This window comes from Miniopterus natalensis, chromosome 9 (assembly GCF_054644295.1).
Source record: "Miniopterus natalensis isolate mMinNat1 chromosome 9, mMinNat1.hap1, whole genome shotgun sequence".
Taxonomy (NCBI): domain Eukaryota; kingdom Metazoa; phylum Chordata; class Mammalia; order Chiroptera; family Miniopteridae; genus Miniopterus; species Miniopterus natalensis.
The window spans coordinates 76,874,622-76,897,096 of NC_142089.1; the positions used below are offsets into that span (position 1 = coordinate 76,874,622).

General features: G+C 40.5%; 1 protein-coding gene across 1 annotated transcript; it reads left to right on the forward strand.

The window, feature by feature from the left end:
* Positions 1 to 6,258: 6,258 nt before the first annotated feature.
* Positions 6,259 to 22,475, forward strand: LOC107528709 (sulfotransferase 1C4-like). The gene is made up of 7 exons (XM_016201850.2): positions 6,259 to 6,436; positions 7,402 to 7,524; positions 8,937 to 9,034; positions 12,163 to 12,289; positions 15,273 to 15,367; positions 16,859 to 17,033; positions 22,363 to 22,475. Exons 1-7 carry the CDS (start codon positions 6,259 to 6,261, stop codon positions 22,473 to 22,475), a joined length of 909 nt encoding a protein of 302 aa, XP_016057336.1.

Consider the following 22,475-nt stretch of genomic DNA (forward strand, 5'->3'; position numbering starts at 1 on the left):
CCTGGAATGCAGCATTCATAAGCACTGCTTGTGCCCTGTGGCAGGAACTGGGCAAGGATCCTAAACCCTTAGGGCTGGGAGAGCTGATTGAGCTGTGAGGACCTTTGGAGTTCCAGGATATATAGTTTTCTCTCCCCATCTGATAGATTCTTGGAGTGAGAATTATACAACCAGCTTCTACAGCCTCTCTGGGTCTCAAATTGCCTTTATTCTCACTTTGTTCTCAGAGATGATTTGCTTCTTGCTTTATAAAATCCATGTAAAGTTATTCCCTTAAAGCACCCGCCAATCCCATAAAACAGGTTTGTTTTTTCTTCTCCTACTTGGCTCAAAAGTCACTGGTTAATTTGTTCAATTCCCTGATGAAAGGTTCTGTCAATTTTTACTCACACAAATTTTGCCTAACACTTTTATTACTCGTTTTATAAAAATACCTACCTAGATGATTTCACCACCTCATGTCTTCCAATTTCAAAAATCCATAAACAAAGTCATCTTTCTCTGTGGTTTATGTTATAGTATTGGCCCTTCTTAGCAGCTAAAAGAAATATGTAAGGACATACCTATAAGCTAAAGAATATTCCAGGTGGAGTTAGTCAAATATATATATATTTTAATCCTCATCAGAGGATATTTTTTCCATTGCTTTTCAGAGAGAGAGGAAGGGGGAGAGAGAGAGAGACACCGATGTGAGAGACACAGCACACTGATTGGCTGCCTCCCACACATGCCCCGACCAGGGCCAGAAATCGAGCCTGCAACCGAGGTGTGTGTCCTTGGCCAGAATTGAACCCAGGACCCTTCACTCTGCAGGCTGATGCTCTAACCACTGAGCCAAACCAGCCAGGGTTCAAATACTTTTTTTTATGAAGGGGCATCTAGTACAGAATTGAGGATGAAGAAAATTCTGTAAGTAAGAGAAAAAGATGGGAATGGGGAAGGTCGGAGCAGGAGCTGGTCGGTGAAGCTACGTGAGAAAGAACTGAGGTCTATGTCTGGGGCAGGAGCAGGAGTTGGGCGACCCGCTGGTAGAGCGGGGAGAGCCGCCGGGTCAAAGCTTGGCTTGGTTTGGGCCTTTGCTGGACGACACCGTATGTTTCTTTTTTTTTTAATTTTACTTTTGTTTAAAATATTACAGATGTCCCTTTTTCTCCCCAATGACCCCCTTCCACCCTGTCCCTTTCCTCTCTCCAGTCCCTCTCCCCACCATTGTCCGTGTCCTTGGGTTGTGCATATATGCATATAAATTCTTTGGTCACTCTCTCCCCCTCCACCCACCCACCATCTGTTTCTGAAAGGGAACTTACAGTAAAGACACTCAACCGGTTAGAAAAGCAGAATAAACGAAGAAAGAACTCAAGATAATGTATGTGGAAGAAGAGGGACCGCATACTAAACCGGACACCCTCAGGGAGACCTATGTGGCAGCCTTGCAAACTCAGAGACCGAAAGCAACCACAGAGGATGGTCTGAAATGAAAACTTTTTAACTAAAAGCAGTTTATGGCGGGTAATCATGTCCTAGGCCAGTATCTTCCCCAACAAAGGTCAGTCTTTACCTTAACCCAGCCTGTCTGTTGTCTTTTTGCATCTATGATAACATATCTTTGGAATGTCAAGGTACTTTCCTTTTCCCAGACTCCTCGAAGCACAGGCGCCGCTCTGTGGAGACCACAAATCCCTTCAGTGATTGAGTTAATCGCTGACTGTTAACTATCCTGCACCCACCCAAGTAAAAGAAGTGTGTGTCTATCACTTTATTTTTTATCCAATCCCAGAGATCCTCCCCACTTTGCTCCCTCCCGCCTCCCTAATCTATCACCAAAGGACTTAATGTAACCCACTTACGTCTCCTCTTTTGATTGTAATGCATAAAACAAGGTGCAAAACTGCCACTCCCCCGAGCATTATCTCAACAATCCATTGACATTTTACTTCCCAACAATTGTCAACATTTTGGCTCAAATAAACTCATAAAAATTCTCTATAAGTTTAAATGGTTCTTACCTTGACGTGTAATACCTCTGAATTTAAAGACAAAGAAGTCCTCATGCTCTTCAGTGAGCAAGACCAACAATATAACAAATACTTAGGTGGAGCAAATTGAAAGAAGCCCCAGATTTTATGTCCTTGCTTTCACTGATTCTCTCACCAAAATTCCCTAATGATCACTTGTTGCTCTCCCCATCCCCAGAACATGAAATTCAAAAGATAATGGAATTTATATGTAAGAAGTTAGATGAAGAGACTGAAAGAATTGCTCAGGACACTTCATTTGAAAGTATAAAGAAAAACCCAGTGGCGAGCTACACACCATTGCCCTCTGGTGTGGACCACTTCATCTCCTCGTTGATGAGAAAAGGCACTTAACCAACGACCACGAGACTCATGAGAACAAGGCTGTTGCGTAACTAGTATTTCAGGAAAGAATATTAATATATTCATTTAATTTTTAATGATATCTGTGCTCCCAATAATTCTGAGGCTTTCTCAAAATATTCATTGAAAGGAAATAGATTGCTATGTGTATTTGTTGTAAAAATCAGTGCTCTTTATTTACTTCTAAAATTTTACTTCAAGGAGAAAGCATTGAGAACAGACTTCCCATACAATCTCTCAGGTATGACTTCACTGTCATTCAGGGACTGTGGGGGACTGGAAGAATTCCTTCAAAGTGCACAGAATGAGAGATCCAATGAAAACTGCAAGAGGAAACTGGCTGACATTTCCCTGACCTTCCAAATACAACTCTGAAGGGGGGGGGGGGAGGGGAATCTAGACTATCCAGGGGCAATTTTATTACTTTATCTCATGCTTTTTATTTTTCTTATCAGTACTTTTTTCTAAGAAATGACTTTTTAAACTTGCTCAAGTTGTCCAACAAGAACTAGAAATTATGTGCCTCTTTCCTTTCTGCACCTGGAAAATAAAATCATTTTGTTGAGTAAAGGGCTGGCCTCACAGGTCTTCAAGCATAGCCTGCAGAGCTATAAGAGGAACTGTGTGACTTAGAAAGCTGGTGGCTGTGACTCCAACACAAGGGACAAATTCCTGAGGTCAGATGGCCAAGGTCTTCTAACCCTTCATCTGGCCCTGACTTTCCCAGCAAGAGTATTGTCTCTAAGAGTGACTTTGGCTCAAGAATTTCCCCAACAGCTTTGCTAGGACTTTCTTAGCACTGACCCACAATCTAAGTCTTTTCCTGCCCAGCCTTTCTCTCTTCTCCCCCCCTCCCTTCCACAGGAGTAGGTCCTGTGTCATGCTCTGACAGTCCCGTCCCCATTTCCCCCCACATGCATGTCCTCCAATAAATCTATGTGCTAAGTGTCTGCTTCTTACTAAAGAAGAGAATATCATTCCCCTTTTGTTAGAGTGGCCATTATATTTATGATGTGCCATCAAATTCAGGTGTGCAAGTAAATAGTAGGTTGAATTATTTGAAATTGGGGGAAAAAGGAAAGAAAAAAACACTCAAATATCACAAAGACAACTTCAGAATGACTGAAACTGCTCAAACTAGGAGCTGGGAAAAGGGTTGCCTGGAGAACTCCAGTGGGGGGGGCACACTGCACAGCCCCGGTGGGGTCTCCAAGGATGCCATGGTGACGCTGGTTATAGGAGTGTGACAAAGCAGCCAACTCAATGGAGCTGATCCTACAGAAAGGAGCTGCCACTGCTGGAAGGAAGGAAGGTCTCAGGCCCTGCTCACAGAGGGAGCATGTCCATGCTCCTCTCTCTCCCCACGGGCAGAGACTCAGGGGAGCCGGCTGGCTGAGCAGAAACACAGACTGCAGAGTTCCAGCGTCGCAAAGAAATCATGGAGTCGCGGAATTGGACCTGAGAGGCAATAACTTAAAAACTGGGTCAGGCAATATTTGACCTTTTGTAATCTCAAAAATGGCAATGCATACCTCATGTAAAAAAAAGGAAACAGCCCGGCCCAAGTGGCTCGGTTGGTTTTCATCCCACGTGCCAAAAGGTTGCCAGTTCTCCCGGTCTGAGCACATACCTGGGTTTCGGGTTTGATCCTCAGTAGGGGAGCATACAGAAGGCAACCAATGGATGTTTCTCTCTCACATCAATGTCTCTCTCTCCCCCTCCCTCCTTGCCTTCCACATACTCTCTAAAAATCAATGAAAAAAGTATCCTCAGGTGAAGTTTAGCAACAACAAACCGGAAACATATTTAGACTTACCTAAAAGAAATGAAGCAATCAGCAACCTTTTTGCTTTCTGCCTTCTGCTCAGGGATTCCTGGTGGCAGATCTTATCTGAAGATGAACCCCCGGGGAAAGCAATGGCAATAATTGAGGCTAAAGTTGAGAAATACTGTTCCACAGGTGACCTTAATAATGGTTTGTTTGAAACCTGTGATTAATGCCAGTGCCCAGCATACCCAGAGGAAACATACTAGAACACTGGTGAACAGTACGGCTTTAAACACCTTCATGGTGACAGAGAGACTACCCCACCCTCCTCCTTGCTAAGGTTGAGTCAGTCTTGAGGCTGAGAGAAATTCTTGCAAAGTAACACCTGGAGAAGTCTGACTCTTCAACATAGTGGCACAGAGTGACACAGGACAATACTGGATTCACTCCAAAATGAGTGAAACTTACAGTGCTACCAGGCAGCAACTAAGCAAGATAAATAAAAGGCTGCCATTCCTCCACACTACCAGGGGGAAAGTCTCAAAATCAGAGAAAGCTGTAGAAAGTCATTCAGACAGGTGGGCAGGTGGCTCTTGATCTCATTAACCTGTGCCCTTATCTATGTATTGGGAAACTGGCAGTTTATACTCAAGTTAAACATGTCTATGGCGCAGCAATTCAGATCCTAGGCACACACCCAGGGAAATGAATGCATGTGTCCACACACAGAGTACTGAAATCTCACAGAAACTTTATTCATAATCACCCAAAATTAGAACCAACCCATATGTCCATCAAAGGAGGAGTAATTAAACAAATTGTAGTATATTTATTCAGTGATATAGTATATAGTAATAGAAATAAATAAACTACTGACTCTTGCAACTCTATCAATAAATGTCAAAAACACTATGTTGAAAGAATGAAGCCAGACATGAAGGGGGACATATGGTATGATGCCATGATATAAAGTTCAAGAATAGGCAATACTTATTAATGGCAATAAAAGTCAGAACATTGCTTGCCAGGGCATGGGACGGTGCAGAGGAATTGACTGGAAAGAGGCTGGAGGGAACTTTTTGAGGTGATGGAAAGGTTCTATATCTTGATCTGGGTGGTAGTTACATGGGTGTATGTATAAGTAATAATTCATCAATATGTAAAGTTAAGTTTTGTGCATTTTGCCCGGCCGGGCGTGGCTCAGCGGTTGAGCGTCGACCTAAGATCCAGGCAATCAGGGTTCGATTCCTGGTCGGGGCACATGCCCGGGTTGCGGGCTGGGCGGCTGGTCAATGACTCTCTCATCATTGATGTTTCTATCTCTCTCTCTCCCCCTCTCCTTTCCTCTATCTGAAATCAATAAAAATATATTAAAAAAAAAAAAAAAAAAGATTTGTGCATTTTACTATATGTAATTTAAGGAAAAAAAACCCATCTCTATCTGGTAATACCCAGATATTACAGTCTAACCTCACACTTACAGAAAAGAAGAGCCCTGAAAATGATATAACTCTCACATTCAAACTTGGAAGCAGCGATGGAATCCCAAGCTGAACTGTCCAACCCAACGACATCAACACATGCCTCTAACAGGTGGCATGTTCAGAGAAGCTCAGTTCTGCTCATTCTGGGGAAGGTAGTCCTCCAAATGTCCATGGATGACCAAGCCCAGAACACAGAATCACTAACTTTGGATGAAGAGAGAAAGGAAAGGTGGTTCCTGGAGACTTGCCCCAGATTTTCCTTCAGTGGCACCTCTCAATTCCCTATCTTCGTGGGCACCCACAGGACCAGGAAGTAACCTCTGGATTTGGGGAGGCCCCTTGGCTGAGCTATCTTCCCACTGTTCTTCCTTCTGGCAGCATTGAGGTGCAGCCCTGCCAGAGCCTGGCCACAAGGAAGGTGTATTCTGGCACAGTGTTAGCATTTTTTTTAGTTCCATCCAGGATATGCAGAGCCATGCAAATGAGGTCACTTTGTTTGCCCGAGCATACATACTTATCATAAACAACTAGAGCTCTGTTCCTATGCACAGAGGATATAAAACCTGTGGGAGTCCTTTCATTGATTTGTCACTTTCCTCTGCTGGTGTCCAAGACCACGATGGACGGAATGGCTAAAGATAAGGTGGAGGTGACAAGGGAGTTAGATTGGACCTTGCTTCCCCCAGCAGAAGTTTCCCAAGTAGAAGGGATTGTTCTAGAGAAGAATTTGTGCAACAACTGGGATAAAATCTGGAACTTTCAAGCCAAGCCTGATGACCTTCTCATTGCTTCCTATCCCAAAGCAGGTACATATATAGGCATGAGGAGGGGGGAATGGAAGTCAGAGTGTGCGTCAGCTCCTTTTAGGATGCAGTCAAGATCAAAGGCGGAGTAAACCAGTGTACTTGCCTATAAATCAGATAGAAAGGCAAAGGATCTGAAATTTTTCTACAAAACTGTGAGGGTTTTTTTTACAGATAGAGGAGTTGATTTATTAAAAATATATAACTAGCCAAATCAGATTCTGCAGGTCAAAACACCATACTAATCATTTTTTCATTCAATAATAATTTATCATGAATCTTCTAAATATCAGGCATAGTGATAAACAAGATATTCATTATATTTGCCCTGCTGACATTTACAATTCAGTTTGGAGGGCATTAAATTATTAAACAAATTATTACATAGGTCTTTGGTTACAACATGTGCTGAAGGCTAAGAAGGAAACATGGAAGGGATCATAAAAAAATATTGGCAGGTCCCAATTTAGATTAAGGAAAGTACGGTAAAGAAACCCTGAACTACTGTGATTATTACACAGGTAGCTCATTAGTCTGCTAGGGCAACTACAACCCAGTACAATTTCATGGTTCTAAAAATAAAAAGTAACCAGAAGGTGAAACAAGATTATTTATAAGGGTTTAATTGTAAAAGTGAGTAATGGTGAATTTCTGTGATATTTCTCAAATGGAAATATTTTAAAAAATAAATCCCCATTATTACATATAATATTTATATGATCATTTTCTAAAAATACTAATGCATATATAGATTTTCAAAAATATGTCACTGGAAGATAAACATGAATGTCACATTTCTTCCCTTAAACTTTCTGGTGAGAAGATAATCTTAATAATTGTTTTCAATTCAACGTAGTAAGTAACATAAGTGCAGTATTGATAGACAGATTAATTCTTTCTGTAGCATAAGATGTTTCTAAATTGTAAATTGCAGAAAATTAATAATCAGTTCTTCATTTTACTTTCAGGAACTACTTGGATACAGGAAATTGTAGATCTGATACAGAACAATGGAGACTTTGAGAAGAGCAGACGGGCTCCCATTAGCCTTCGACAACCTTTCTTGGAGTGGATGAGAAGCACGGTCTCTGGTAAGTCTCCAACATACAAATCATCATCTTCACATAAAGAGGGAAAATTTAAGAGTTGAGACTCTGAAAGTCTACCACACTGAAAAAATGAAAATCTACCTTTGGTTCCCAATTCTAAATGCTGAATGAAAGTTATCTTTTCTTGTGCAAATCTAGATAGCTCCCTTCACTTAAAAACTTATTTAGCCTTAATACTTAACATAGAACGGTACTACTTCTCTATTAAATAAAGCGTCAATGAGTTACGAGTGCCAAGGAATATCTACCTAGTCCTCCCCCAACGGAGTCCCTGCTTTCACATGTGCGACCCCGGTGCCAAGGCCAAGGAAGCCTGGCACCAAGGATACCAGTGTTCAAAGTAAGAATTTGCAACGACTTATGGAAAAATAATAAGTAGTATAGCAACAGCTAAGATTTTTATAGCACTCACCACATGCCATGCATTATTCTAAACATCCCATGTAGTGTTTTAGTCTTCACAACCCACTTGTGAGGTAGCTGCTATTTTATACCCATGTAACAAATGAAACTGAAACACAGAGAGGTTATGATTTGCTCAAGGTTCATAACTAATAGGTAACTGAGCCAAGATTTGAACTCAAGAATTCTGTTTCTAGGCCAGGCTGGGTGTGGCTCAGTGGTTGAGCATCGACCTAGGATCCAGGAGATCGCGGTTCGATTCCCGGTCAGGGCACATGCCTGGGTTGCGGGTTTGATCCCCAGTCGGGGCAAGCAAGAGGCAACTGATCAATGACTCTCTCATCACTGATGTTTCAACTCTCTCTCTCCCTCTCCTTTCCTCTCTCTGAAATCAATAAAAATATATTAAAATAAAAAAAGAATTATGTTTCTAAAGTTTCTCTCTCTCATATGTGTGTGTATATCTCTTGTATGGACTACTCCAAAGTATGTATCTGAGGTATAGGACAGGGTTAAATAGACTCTGATGGAACCTGGTCATCTTTAATGTTTCTACTGGAATCCATTCTTATCCAATCTAAAACAACTGAATTATGAACTCATCTTTGAAAAGCGAATTAACAAATTAATGTTCATTGTTTTTTCTTTTTTGTTTTTTGAATTAGCCTAACATGTGCCATGTTACAACAACCCCTGATGCTGAGCAGTACTGTTATAGTCATTAAAGCTTAATGGGATAAGAAACGGATAGGGAACTCAATAGTAAAGAAGACACCAAGTGAAAGCCAATGTATCAAAGATTTTAACATACAAAATGAAACACAATGTACTAAGTACTAAAAGGAAACAGGGAAGATGCTCTTATCGTCTGGGAGGGAAGAGGGCTGAACATGACATTAAACCCAAAAGCCATAATTGAAAACAATGACACAATCAACTGTATAAGAAATAAAAACTTTTTAAAAAGTAAATAAGCCAGTATAATTTTTCAGGAATTGACGAGGCTAATGCAATGCCTTCCCCAAGGACCCTGAAAACTCATCTTCCCGTGCAGCTACTACCTCCATCCTTCTGGGAGAAAAACTGTAAGGTAAGTTTGAAGCAGAAAAGATTCAGAGATGAATATTCCTCCTAAGGATATTGTGTTAGAACCATGTTGTGTCTACCAGGAGCACCGAGGAATGTATTATGGGACCTGCAATTATCTTCCATGTTCTTCATCTCTCATTGATAAGGATGGGCTCAGTAGGCACCTACATGGAGAAGAGGGAGAGGACCAACATCTATTAGCCTTGGTTCTGAGCATCCTCAGCCCCTCAATAATGCTATAAAGGGGAGTACAGATGAGCACACCACAGCTCAGAGATGTCACACAACTTGTCCAATGATAAACACTTGGAAGATGGATAAGATGGGCTGCAAATCCAGGTCTTCCTGGCCTCACAGCCCATGATCTTTTCACTACCCATGCTGGCTAGTCCATGCTTCCTACAACCACAACATTCTTCCTAAGCTTATACACAGCTGGCTCCTAGCCTTGAGGTAATGAGAGTATTTATTTATCAGAAGATTTCATTGGAGGAATCTTAGAAACCATGGGCTCTACTATCCTCTCACTTTATTGCACTTGTAGCTAAATTGCCTCTTTCAAGCCTCTAAGGGTGCCTACAAGTTCTAAAAAACCAAATAATTTTGTCAAATTTTTGTAAACAGAAAAATTATTTTCTATATTGAAATCTATAGGGGTACAAATTGATTTTCGCATACATCATTTTTTATTTTTCAATTACAGTTAACATAAAATATTATATTAGTTTCAGGTGTATAACATAATAATTAAACATTTATATAACTTACAAAGTGATCACTCAGATAAGTCTAGTACCCATCTAACACCATACGTAGTTGTTACAATACTATTGATTATAATCCCTGTATGTAGTTGATATCCCCATGACTGTTTTTATAACTGGAAATTTGCATACATCATGAGTTGGTCACTAAAAGAACTCATTTCAACTCTTTCAGAGTCCCAAGAAACCATTTACTGACTTGTAGTCTAAAAAAGTGCTTACCTACAGAGAGAGTCTGCAGATGGGCTCTTGGCACTTAGCCAAAAGAGTCCTTGGCCTTCCCTCTCCGTGGAACAGTTATGTGCTCTTTAATAGTCTTGTCAAAAGCCACACCTTATAGCATCCCTGGTTTTCTAGAGTGTATCCAGAACCTTAATCACTCTATCTTGCATCTTCCTCTGTAGATCTGGGTCCAGGGGAAAAAAAATGACTAAAGACAAATGTCAATATATTGGTAGTGTAGATAGAACTAGGCCTGAGTTGGGGGTAACAATAAAGCAACATAAGAACTGGGTAAAGTCTTCCGGGAACAGAAAAGTGGAAGTACACAACTCCTTGACAAGGAGGGTTGGCAAGGGTGACAGAGGAGTTGGGTCATGAGGAGTAAGTAGGAAATTGCCAAGTGGTAAGAGAGGGGAGAGCACTCCAGTTTACCAGATGAGCAGAAGCCATGGCTCTTGTACTTAAAAAAATACATGTGAGGCCAGAAATGAGCCTAACTTGTTGGAGTCAGAAGTGAAGGACCTAGTTGCCACGCTAAATGTTTGGACCTTATAGGCTACTCGGGCCTCGTAAAGGAATTTGAACAGGAGAATGAATGATCCCATTTACATTTTAGAAAGATCCTCTGGGAATATGGTAACTTGGAGGGGCAAAGCGAACTGGGAGAAGACTGAAAGGAAATCAATGAGGAGATGGTGGCAATAGTCCAGAAAAAGAATTTGGAAGACTGGAATTAGGATAAGAGGTTAAAAGTAGTCAAATACATACATGGTGACAGAAGACTAGACTTTGGGTGATGAGCACACAACGGAGTATACAGATGATGTATTATAAAACTATAGACCTGAAATTCATAAAATGTTATTAATCACTGTTACCCCAATAAATTTAATTTTAAAAATAAATTTAAAAAATAAAATACGGGCAGTGAAATGAATTCCAAATGTAAAGAACAGATAGAATCTACAGACTTGGTCAAAGATTGGCTTGGAAGAGCTAGAAAAAGAAGCATCTAGTATGATCTTGTGATTTTAATTGATAGTGGTACCATTAATGAAAAAAGTAAATGAAGCAGGAAGAGTAAGTTTATCTGAATATGAATTGAATTTTGAGCCCATTAAATCTGAAATGCCTGCAGGGCATTCTGGTATAGATATATACGTATGTAGCTTAGGAGAATGGTATGTTTTGGAAACAAATTTGTCATAAATATATGAAATTTAGAGCAATGGAAAAAGATGGTAAAAAAAGTGAACAAAATGAGAATAAATGTAGGCCTCAAAAGAGCTCTAAAAAAACCTTAACATTTAAATTAAAGGTTTTATTTATTTATTTTTTAAATATATCTTTATTGATTTCAGAGAAAGGAAGGGAGAGGGAGAGGAGAGAGAGAAACATCAATGATGGGAGCCATTGACCAGCTGCCTCCTGCACACCCCCCACTGGGGATCAAGCCCTGAACCCGGGCATGTTCCCTGACTGGAAATCAAACCACTATCTCCTGGATCATAGGTCGATGCTCCACCTCTGAGCCATGCCCGGCTGGGCTAAATTAAGGGTTTTAAAGTTTCAGTGATCACAAACCACACTGAGAATCTGAAGGAAGTCACGTCTTCACTTCTGTCAAGGTACACACCCACACAACATTTTGCACACTATTTAAAGGAGAGGCACTGTCCTCTTGGTGCCCATCATGTAAGACCTCCTGGTTTAAGAGAGGAATGGCAGAACAGGACACACTGAAAACAGTGGCCAGAAAGATTAAAGAACTGCAAAAATAGTGCTGCTGCGGAAGGAGGGAGGGTAAGTGTGACCTGCTGGCAGCAAGCAAGAGAAAATTAGAGAGCTAGCTGAGAGCCAGATCACACAGGGCCTTGTACATCAGGTTGAGAATTATCACTTAATCTTAAGAGCAATGAACAGATATTGAAAAGTTTCATACAGGGGAGCAACTTGATAAGATTTGCATGTTTACAAGGTTATATTGGCTGATGGGTGATGAGTGAAGAGAGCAAAGATGTACTCATGGCCTTTAGAACTTGGTTGCTGTGAACATAGACAGGTGCTATGCACATTAAATGTTCGATTTCTAAATCTTTTATCATTTACATTTTGTTTCTTCCATTTCTTCTGACCACTGTAGATAATTTACATAGCAAGGAATGCCAAGGACAACATGGTGTCCTACTACCATTTTCAAAGGATGAACAAAAGGCTCCCTGACCCAGGAAGCTGGGACGAGTACTTTGAAACGTTTCTGTCAGGCAAAGGTAAGCCAAGTGGAAGGCAGCGGTCTTCTCCTCTGCCTCTGGAAGATAAGATTTCCACATAGAATTCTCCTTTCTATCGCACTCTCTCTGTAAGGTTCACTCACAGAAGGAACTCTGGTTACGGGGGTGGAAGACAAGAGGCAACATCCCTAGAGATATGGTGTAGCTCTGGCTACCTGTCCCTGGTGATCAGTGTATCTGTGGCCAATGACAATATATTCACTAACTAAAGCCAAAACTGTATTGTAGGGAAAGCAGCTATAATAAAAGACTGTTCCAACTCTAAGCCTATACTAAGCGTTTTACAGGCGTACCTTGTTTAATCTCTAAAGCATGGTAATAATACCCATAATTCATGGGTGGTAGAATTGAGCCTGAGTTTGTGGAGCTGATGATTACCCTGTTAGCAAGAGTAGGGGCTAGAACTATAACATGGGCAGGACTAGTTAAACTCAAATCCTGTGTGCTTGGCTGTCATGTGAAAGTCTTCCCAATTGTCTACATGTTCAACTAGAGAGAAAGGTTTTGTGCATGAGCAAGTCTTCCAACCATAACCATCATGAGTTGGTGACATGGTGGCCCAAGGTACTTTGAAATCATAAACCATCATGTGCAGAAATGGCCTTGGAATCATGCTTCCAGCGTCAAAACTAAATTACCACAAGATTCTTGAAGTTTTTCTAAATCTCAAATACTACTCGACATTTTAATACATCAGCCCTTCTCCTAAAGAAGTCTGAAGAATATTAAAAAGTGATTAAATTATTGAAACTGGGTAATGGGTTCACAGAGATTCATTGTACTATCCCCTCTACTTATGTGTATACCTGAATACTTTAATAGGAACAAGATTTTTCAAAAGTTAAAAAAGGTAATTTAAGCAAATCATTTCAAGGTTATACCTTTTAGGAGATATAAGAGCAGAATATTTTGCATTATGAAGTTGAATTGACAGCTTTGCATGACTAAAACATAAACATTTGCACTAAATTACTTGATTATTTAAGCTCAAAATTTATATCTGAAACCCTTTTGCTAATTATTTATATTGATCTATGAAAAACTAAATGCCCTCTACATTTCTCCTATATTTAAGTCCTATACCTCTCCAATAATTATGAATAAATTTGATAAAGTATTATCTTCCATTAGTCTACAATAAAGTGTGAAAATATAACTTTAATTGCCATTTGATTTATATAATCCTAAATGATAAAAATTATTATTCCTGACTTACCCCTTATAAGATACATTTTGAGAATGATCCATTTATACTCTGAGGTATTTTTACTGCTTTAATGTCTTCAATAAATTTCACTGTGGATGTTCAGACAATGATGTTAGATGCTTTTGACAAAGAATGAGCTGCACAGAAGTGACCTAGTTGAAGAACTTGAGGGCATGGGGCTGGGCTGACGTATAGATGGATCTGATCTTTCTCAGTCAGAGCTGAGTGTAGTTCCAGCTCCTTGTCCTGTGAGAGGCTAAGTTGTACACCACGCTGAAAGCTTGGACATGAGAAGGTTCAGATCTTGGAAGGTTCTCCTCTACAGAGAGACAGGGAGAGAGAGACTCCTGATGATGCAGATTTGGGGTCACCCCAATCATCTCACAGCTTCAAATGTCCTCTATCTGCCTAATCTACCTGCTGATGACCCATAGATTTACACCCTATTCCTGGCCTTGGCCTTGTGTTGGGTACATAGGCCCAGCTGCCTTGCAGACATCTCCACTTGTATGACTATGAAGCATCTCAGACTTCACGTGTCCAAATCTGAACTTTCATCTTTCCTCCTGGAAGCTTCCACATCTTAGTTAATTGTGATTGTTCTTTAAGTCACTTATGCCTAAAATCTTGAACTTATCTTGAGCCTCTCTCTTTCTCACACACTCCATCCAATCCATCGGCAAGCCTGTCAATCCTACCTTCAAAATATATCCAGAATCTTACCAATCCTCAATATTCTTACCACTCTGGTCCAATCTACCATCACACCTCCCCCAGAAAAATGAATAGCCTCTATCCCATCTCTCAGCTTCTGGCCTTCCCAAGCTGCAATCTATTTTCTGCACAGAAACCAGGGGATTCTGTTAAAAGGGAAGTCAGATCACCTTACTCCTTTGCTCAAGTCCCACCAAAGGCATCCCATTTCACCCAGAGTGAAAGCCAAAGCCTGACTGTGACCCATAAGGCCCACAGGCTTGGGCCTCCTTACCTCTCAGATTGTTCTCCCTCTCCTTTGCCCCTCTCTTACTCTGTCCTAGTCCCACCAGCCTCCCTGCTGTACCTCAAACACCAGGCACTTCTTGTCCCAGCACTTTACCTTGCTGTTCCTCTGCCCAGGAATACACTCCCTTCTTCAGGTTTTTCCTCGATATTGCCTTCTCAAAGAGCCATTTCCTGGCCAGCCTATGAACATTTCAACCTTCTACATAAACCCAACACTTTCCCTCTCCTTCTCTGATTTCTTTTTGTTCCTAAACATTCTTTATGGTCTCATATACTACATATCTCACATTTATCTCATTTATCTTCCCTACAAGGTGCACTTCCAGAATAGGGCTCTCCACCTGTTCTATCCACGCTCTATCCCCATTACCTAAAATGGTGCTGAGCACATAGTAAGCTCTGAAGAATAAATTAATACATCCTAATATTACCTTATAAGGTAGGTACTATTATTGATTTTCTTTCAGAGACCAAGATTTAAAAAACTGAGCCTGAGAACTTAACTAACTGGCCCAGGGTCAGAGCTGAGATTCAAAGCTAGTAGGCCCTAGAGCCTGAGAGTAATCTTGCCAGCTTCCAATAGGAAGAAAAGTTATGCAGAATATGGACATAGGATGTATGAAAAGCAAGTTCTGCTCTGGGGTAGCACCAACCACACCTTCCATTTGTATTCTGAGGAAACAACTCGTTTTATTTTCTGTCTTTTCCTACTCTCACTTCTCCTGGCCTAAATGCCATGTGTCTTCCTTCTAGTGATATGGGGGTCCTGGTATGACCACGTGAAAGGCTGGTGGAAGAAGAAAGACAGTCACCCCATTCTCTATCTTTTCTACGAAGAAATGCAGAAAGTAAGAAATATACTTGAATTATAACTTCACAGAGTTGTTTTTTTTTCTGAGTTACACAAGGAGGAAACATGTCTTGTTTATTTTGAAAGATCCATGACAGCAAAGAAGGAAAGTAACATATAAAAGTTTATCTATGCAAAATATTTTGCATGCCACCTTCAACTTCTCCAATCGCCATGTCCTGTGACATATAAAACTCCAAACATGGGACCAGTACAGTGTGTACCTTACTCCACAGCCTGTTTCTTCCTACAGGCCTCACTGTACTCTAGGGCCAATTCCCACCTCATTCAGAAGCATGGAAGAGGCCTCCTGTTTGAGCTACAAGTTTTCTCCCTCTTTAGCTCTTCAGGTTCCTCCTTCCAGAATCTCTACCCCCCTCCATCATTTCTTCTGACTTTAAAGGGAAAGAATCAGGACTCTTAACAGTAAAGAACTACTGAGGAAGAATAGAGCTGTTTTAATTTGTTTGCTTTTTTAAAATATTAAAGTTTTGTCATTTTAAATAAGTCCCCCATTAACAACATGGGTAATCTCTGGTTCAAAGCCTGTTTCATAAATGTATATGTAAAATAAATGTATGGCAAAATGTAACCTGGCTGGCCCATGGTTCTCCAAGCCTTGGTTTCTGACGTGGATTGCCAACTCATTTCTGTCATTAACCATGGCTTCTCTTTCCTCCTTCCCCTCTGGGTAGAAATAATGCAGTGTTTCTTTCCTTCCATCTGTTTGGCTGAGGCCATCCCTGCTCTCTGCAGCTTTCCTAAGTATCTGCAGAGCCCTGTGCTTTCCCCGGCCCTTTGCCTGTTTGAGAGCAGCAGCAAACCAGTGGCCAGCTGGGAAGGACATGAAAATTTGATTCAGAGCTGCCCTGGAGAAGAGGGGAGATCTGCAAAGGGGAGCCTGGAGGCTTCCAAACAGGGCAGAGTGTAAGGGGCTCTCAAAAGGTCCATCTGTGAACAGGTACACCCAACATGTCCAGAGTCAGGAATAAGCCCTGATCCAGTCACCAGACATCAAAGCCAAAGCCAAGAGAGGGGGCCCCCTAGCTCCTCTGTACTATGCCAGAGAAATATGGGCTCCTTATGTGTGTGTTTCTCCAGTCACAAGGAGGAAACATGTCTTGATTATTTTGAAAGACTGCCACCTGTTCTCCCAAATAGCTTCTTCTCTGCTACCTGTAAAAGAGAAGTAAAATAATAAACCTTCCCAGATAAAACAATCCTAGCCTGTCCCCGTAGCATCAGCTGTAGTACAGGATGAAACACAATTGTTTTAATACAACTGCACTTTTATTTCCAAGCACATTGATTTTACACTTATAAATTTAAATATGGAATTATTTTTGTTAGAATTACTTTTAAACATAAACTAAATAGGCTTTTAAATGGTTCAACCATTGCTCCCATGCTTCATTCTCTAAGATTGGTTCATTGTTACATTTTTTCCCTTAGAATAAACACCTACTGTTTCTTCTACCCTTCCCCATAGGACCCAAAGTGTGAAATTAGAAAAATTATGCAATTCCTGGGGATGAACCTAAAAGAAGAGGTTTTAGATAAAATTGTCTATTACACTTCATTTGACGTAATGAAGAAGAACCCCATGACCAACTACATAAACGACGCTGCAATGAACCACCATCTTTCTCCGTTCATGAGGAAAGGTGATGTATGCAAGTTCTTTGTCTTTCCTCTGATAATAGGAGAAACACTATCAATTCATAAAACGGTTTTCTAAGATTCAAGCTCAGTGAATCACTCGGTACAGTGCTTTCTGAAGGGAGTTCCTTAAAGCCTGTTAGAGAGCCAGCCCACGGTGCAAGCTTCAGAGAGAAATGTGGGAAACCGCAAACTTCAACTTACACTGCCCCCTTAGAAGCATGTGCACATTTTCTGAGAAGAAACTCGTTCATTTCTGCCTCAGAGCTTCAAAATGCATTTCACCAAAAACTCTTTCTCAAGTAAAGCTTCTCATTTCTGGGAAGCTAGTATTCCTCCCAATACTTTCTGGCTCCTTGAGGTGTCAAGTTAGGTTACTTACTTGATATCTTTCTGTTTTCCTAATGTACAGTGTGATGTTTATCACACTTCCTTCTTAGAAGTTTTTTTGTTGTTTTGTTTTGTTTTTTAATATGTTTTTACTGACTTAAGAGAGAGGAAGGGAGAGGGAAAGAGAGAGAGAAACATCAGTGATGAGAGTCACTGATTGGCTGCCTCCTGCACGCCCCCAACTGGGGATCGAGCCCTCAACCTGGGCATGTGCCCTGACCAGGAATCAAACCCTGCGTGACCTCCTGGTAAATGGGCCAGTGCTCAACCACTGAGCTACACTGGCTGGGCAGAAGTGTTTTTTGCAACATTCTGCAAGTTTTGGTATGTTGTGTTTCCACTTTCATTTGCTTCAATGTTTTTTATTTCCTTTCGATTTCTTCTTTGACCCATCAGTTGTGCAGAAGTATGTTTTAAATTCCAAATATTTGTGAATTTTCCAGTTTTCTTTCTATTCTTGTTTGCTAGTTTCATACAATTGTGGTTGGAAAAAATACTTGATATGATTTCTGTCTTCTTAAATTTGGTAAGGCTAGTCTTGTGACCTAACGTATATGATCTATCCTGTAGATTGTTCCATTCGGCTGCTTTTGGATGGAATGTTCTATATATAGCTCTTAAGCCCAGTTGATATGAAGTTCAATGTTTTCTTATTTATTTTATGCCTGGATGACCTATCCATTGTTAAAAGTGGGGTGTTGCTGTCTATGTCCCCCTTTGGGTCAGTTAGTATGTGCCTTATATATGTAAGTGCTCTGATGTTGGATGAATATATATTTATAATTGTCATGTCCTCTTTACAAGTTGATTCCTTTATCTTCTTGGTCTCTTAGGACAGTTTTTGACTTAAAGTCTATCTTGTCTAAGTACTTATGTTCTCTTTTGGTTTTCATTTTCATGGGATTTTTTTTCACCCTTTCAATTTCAGCCTATTCCCTAAAACTGAAGTTTGTGTTTTATTTATTCAGTCACTCTGTATCTTTTGATTAAAGAGTTTAAACCATTTACATTTTATTTTATTTTATTTTATTTTATTTTATTTTATTTTGTTTTACTTGTTAACCCTCACTTGAGGATATTTTTTCCATTGCTTTTCAGAGAAAGTGGAAGGGAGGGAGGAAGAGAGAAACATCCATGTGAGAGAGACACATCAACTGGTTGCCTCCTGCACGTGCCCCAACCAGGGGCAGGGAGTGAACCCCCAACCCGGGTATGTGCCCTTGACCGGGACTCGAACCCAAGACTCTTCATTTGGTTCATGGGCTGACATTTTAACCACTGAGCCATACTGGTCAGGGCTAAACCATTTATATTTTTTAAAGTTATGGATACATGAGGACTTATTATTGCCATTTTATTAATTATTTCTGGATCTTTTGTAGTTTTTTCCTTTCTTCCTATCTTGCTGTCTTCATTTGTGATTGATTGTTTTTGTAGTGTTTTGCTTTGATTCCATGAGGCTTAACAACTTAACTTTCATACAAGGCCCTACCCTTGTAATCCCTCCCCCACATTTTACATTTTTGGATGTCACAGTTTACATCTTTTTATACTGTATCCATTAACAAATTATTAGTTATAGTTATTTTTAATACTTTGCTTTTTAACCTTTATGCTGTTTCAAAGGTGATTTACACACCACTAGTACAGTTTTAGAGTATAGTTAACCCTTAAACAACATGGGAGTTAGGAGTGCCAACCTCTACAAAGTCAGAAAACCACATATAACTTTGATTCCCAATAACATATACTGTTGATTAATGTATTTTCTATATGTATTATATACTGCATTCTTACTATAAAGTAAGCTAGAGAAAAAAATGTCATTAAGAAAATCACAAAGGAAAAGAAAATATGTTTACAGTATTGTACATATTTATTGGGGGGGAAAAATTAAGTAGAACCATGCAGTTCAAACCCATGTTATTCAAGGTTAAACTTTTTCCAAACTACTAAGTTTTACCAGTGAGGTTTTACTTTCATGTTACAAATTAACACCTTTTTGATTCAACTGGAAAAACTCCCTTTAGCAGTTCTTGTATGGCAGGTTTAGTGGTGATTGACTGTCAACTTTCGTTTGCCTGGAAAAGTCTTTTCTCTCCTTTTCTTCTGAAGGACAGCTTTGCCACGTAAATATTCTTGGTCGACAGGTGTTAGTTTGTTTTGTCTTTCAGCTCTTTGAATATATTACCTCACTCTCTCCTGGCCTGCAAGTTTTATGCTAAGAAATCTGACGAATAGTCTTATTGGGGCTCCTTGTATGTGAAGAGTCTCTCTTCTCTTGTTGCCTTCAAATTTATTTATCTTTGTTTTTTGACAGTGTGACTGCAATGTGTCCAGTGAGGAACTCTTTTGGGTTGAAAGCCTTTGAGCTTCATGCCCCTGGATGTATATATCCCTTCTCGGTTTGGGGAAGTTTTAACCATTACACCATTATACCTAAGCTCTCTGCCCTTTCTCTCTCTCTTCTGGTATTTCTATGATTTGTGTATGAATCCTCTTGATGTTGTCCCAGAGTATAGGCTTCTTTACTCTTTTAAATTATTTTTCTTTTTTCTTTTCTAACTGGATAACCTAAATAACTTGTCTTTGATTTCTCAGATTCCTAGTGCTTGATCAAATCTGCTATTACATTCCTCCCCCTCCGCCCCCAATTCATTCATTGTATTCTTCAGGTCCAGAATTTTTGTTTAGTTTTTTTTTTATGATTTCTATTTGTTGAAATTCTTATTTTGTTCATGTATAGTTTTCCTGTTTTCCTTTAGTTGTCTGTGTTCTCTTGTAGCTTGCTGAACTTCCTTAAAAAAAATTATTTTGAATTCTAGATCCAGCAATTCATAAATCTCCATTCCTTTGGAGTCAGTTACTACAAAAACAATTGTGTTCCTTTGGCAATGTCACATTTCCTTGGTTTTTCACGTTTCTTGTAGCCTTGTGCTGATTTCTGCACATTTGATGGAGCAGTCACCTCTTCCAGACTTAATGATTTGGTATCAACGAGGAAAGACCTTCACCTGTGGGTGGGTGTGGGTTCACTGACTGGGTGAGCTGCAGCACTTCTGGCTCCAGGGAGGGCACAGTAGTGGTGTCTCTGTGACATTCCATCAGCTGAGGTCAGCATCAGTGAAGAGTGCAGAGGTCCCCAGCTGTTCTGACTGCAGGTGCTCACAGCAACATATGCTGTTGGGATCTTCAGTGGCAAAGAATGCTGAGGTCCTCCTGATCTCTTTTTCTCCCATAGGGGAAGCAGCCATGGAACCAGAGATTTAGTGTGGGACCTCACAGAGTTAAAATGGCTCCAGTGTCTGGGGCTACTGTGGTGGTGGCTCCAGTGTCCTACATGGGGGCACTCACAGAGCAGTTGTAGAGCCAGAGTACAGAGTGCAAGCACATGCAGATCAGCCATAGCTCTGAGGTGCATAGGTCTGGGGTGCAGATGCACTTGCTGCGCTGGTGATTTCGGTATTTCTGGTGTGATGCTCACAGAGGGGTCATAGTCTGCAGTGCAGGCACATGTGAAGTGGTTGTAGGGTCTGGGTATGGAGGATGGGCATGCATGCGGTGGCTGGGGCTCTGGGGTCCGGTACATGAATGGGGCTGAGGTGAGTGAAGGCCATGCTCTCAGAGCAGCCACAACAGCAGCTCCTTCTTAGAGAAGAGGGCACATGGCAGTGTGTCCCTCTCTAGAGGGTTCTGCGGTGGTGATGGTTGTTGGTTACCTCAGTGGGAAAAGCTGCCAGAGTTTTTTTACAGAGCAAACCACTAAAGTCCATGTTGACAAACACTATGGAGTCCTCCACTGTGAAAGCTATAGGGCATTTGGGGCTGTCACAAGATTGTTAAAGCTCCAGGGTGCCAAAGGCTACCAGGTCCTCTGCAGAGCAGGCCACTGCAGACCACAGTGACGCCCACGCTGTGTTTGATACTGATAGCCTCACCTTCTTTGGTCTTAGCCATCTCCAGACATGTCATCTATGCCAGTCTCTTCAGTGATCCTTTCTGTATGGTTAATCTCCTGTTTCTGCCCTACTGAGTTGATTCAAGTTCTTAGACCCTTGAAGCCTTCCCAGGGCTGTTTTTGTTCAGGAGTCGCTATCTAATTGTTGGTTTTTGTGGGGGGATGAAGGTTGGTGTCTCTTCCACCATTTTGCTGATGCCACTTGGTCACCTAATTTTCTTGTAGAACAATTGATAAATTATATAATTTATTAACTTTAGAAAATTAAGCAAGTTGACACTTCACGCATGAAAATAACATTGTACAGATTAAAGAGCCTAACTGAATCAGACAGCATGAAACAATCAGAAGAGAAATAGCTTTCTATGGCCTCTCTAACCATTTTTAGTTATTGAAGCTAAAAAACAAAATATAAATACTCTGTTGTATAAGCATGAAACAAAGTTAACCAACCCTACCATTCCTTTATATTATATTGCTTTAATTTAATTATATGTTAACAGCAATGATCATTTAGATTGGAAAGGAGAATTCTCATTTTAACTATGAATTTTGCCTGAACTAGAGCCACAAATAGGAGCAGACAGTGTTCTGAGGATGCAGCCACTCACATCAGTGTTCCAGTGATCTGTAAAGAGAAGAAAATTAGGTGCGGTTAACTTAAATAGAAAGTTAGATGTACTGACCGTTCACAAAGTACTGGTAGATCAGAGAGCTTGAGGGTCTAACTCAGAGAATTAGAGAGCCCATGATCTAGATTTCAGCCCCTCCCCAAGTATCTCAGGACAAAGCTTTCTATTTACAAATACCTCACTTGTGACATGGGATCATATTACCTGCAGATTCATTTCTCACTCAATGTCAGGGAACAATGGGCTCATGTCTATGTAAGGAACTTCAGCAGTGCGAGGAAAGGGATTATCTAAATGCAAAATGATCAAAGTTCATAAAAATATTATTGAATGTGTCTTTATTACTCTTTTTAGGAGTCATGGGAGACTGGAAAAATCAGTTCACTGAAGCTCAGAACAAGCAATTCAATGAAAACTACGAGAAAAATATGACTGACACCTCTCTGTCGTTCAGCATGGAACCCTAA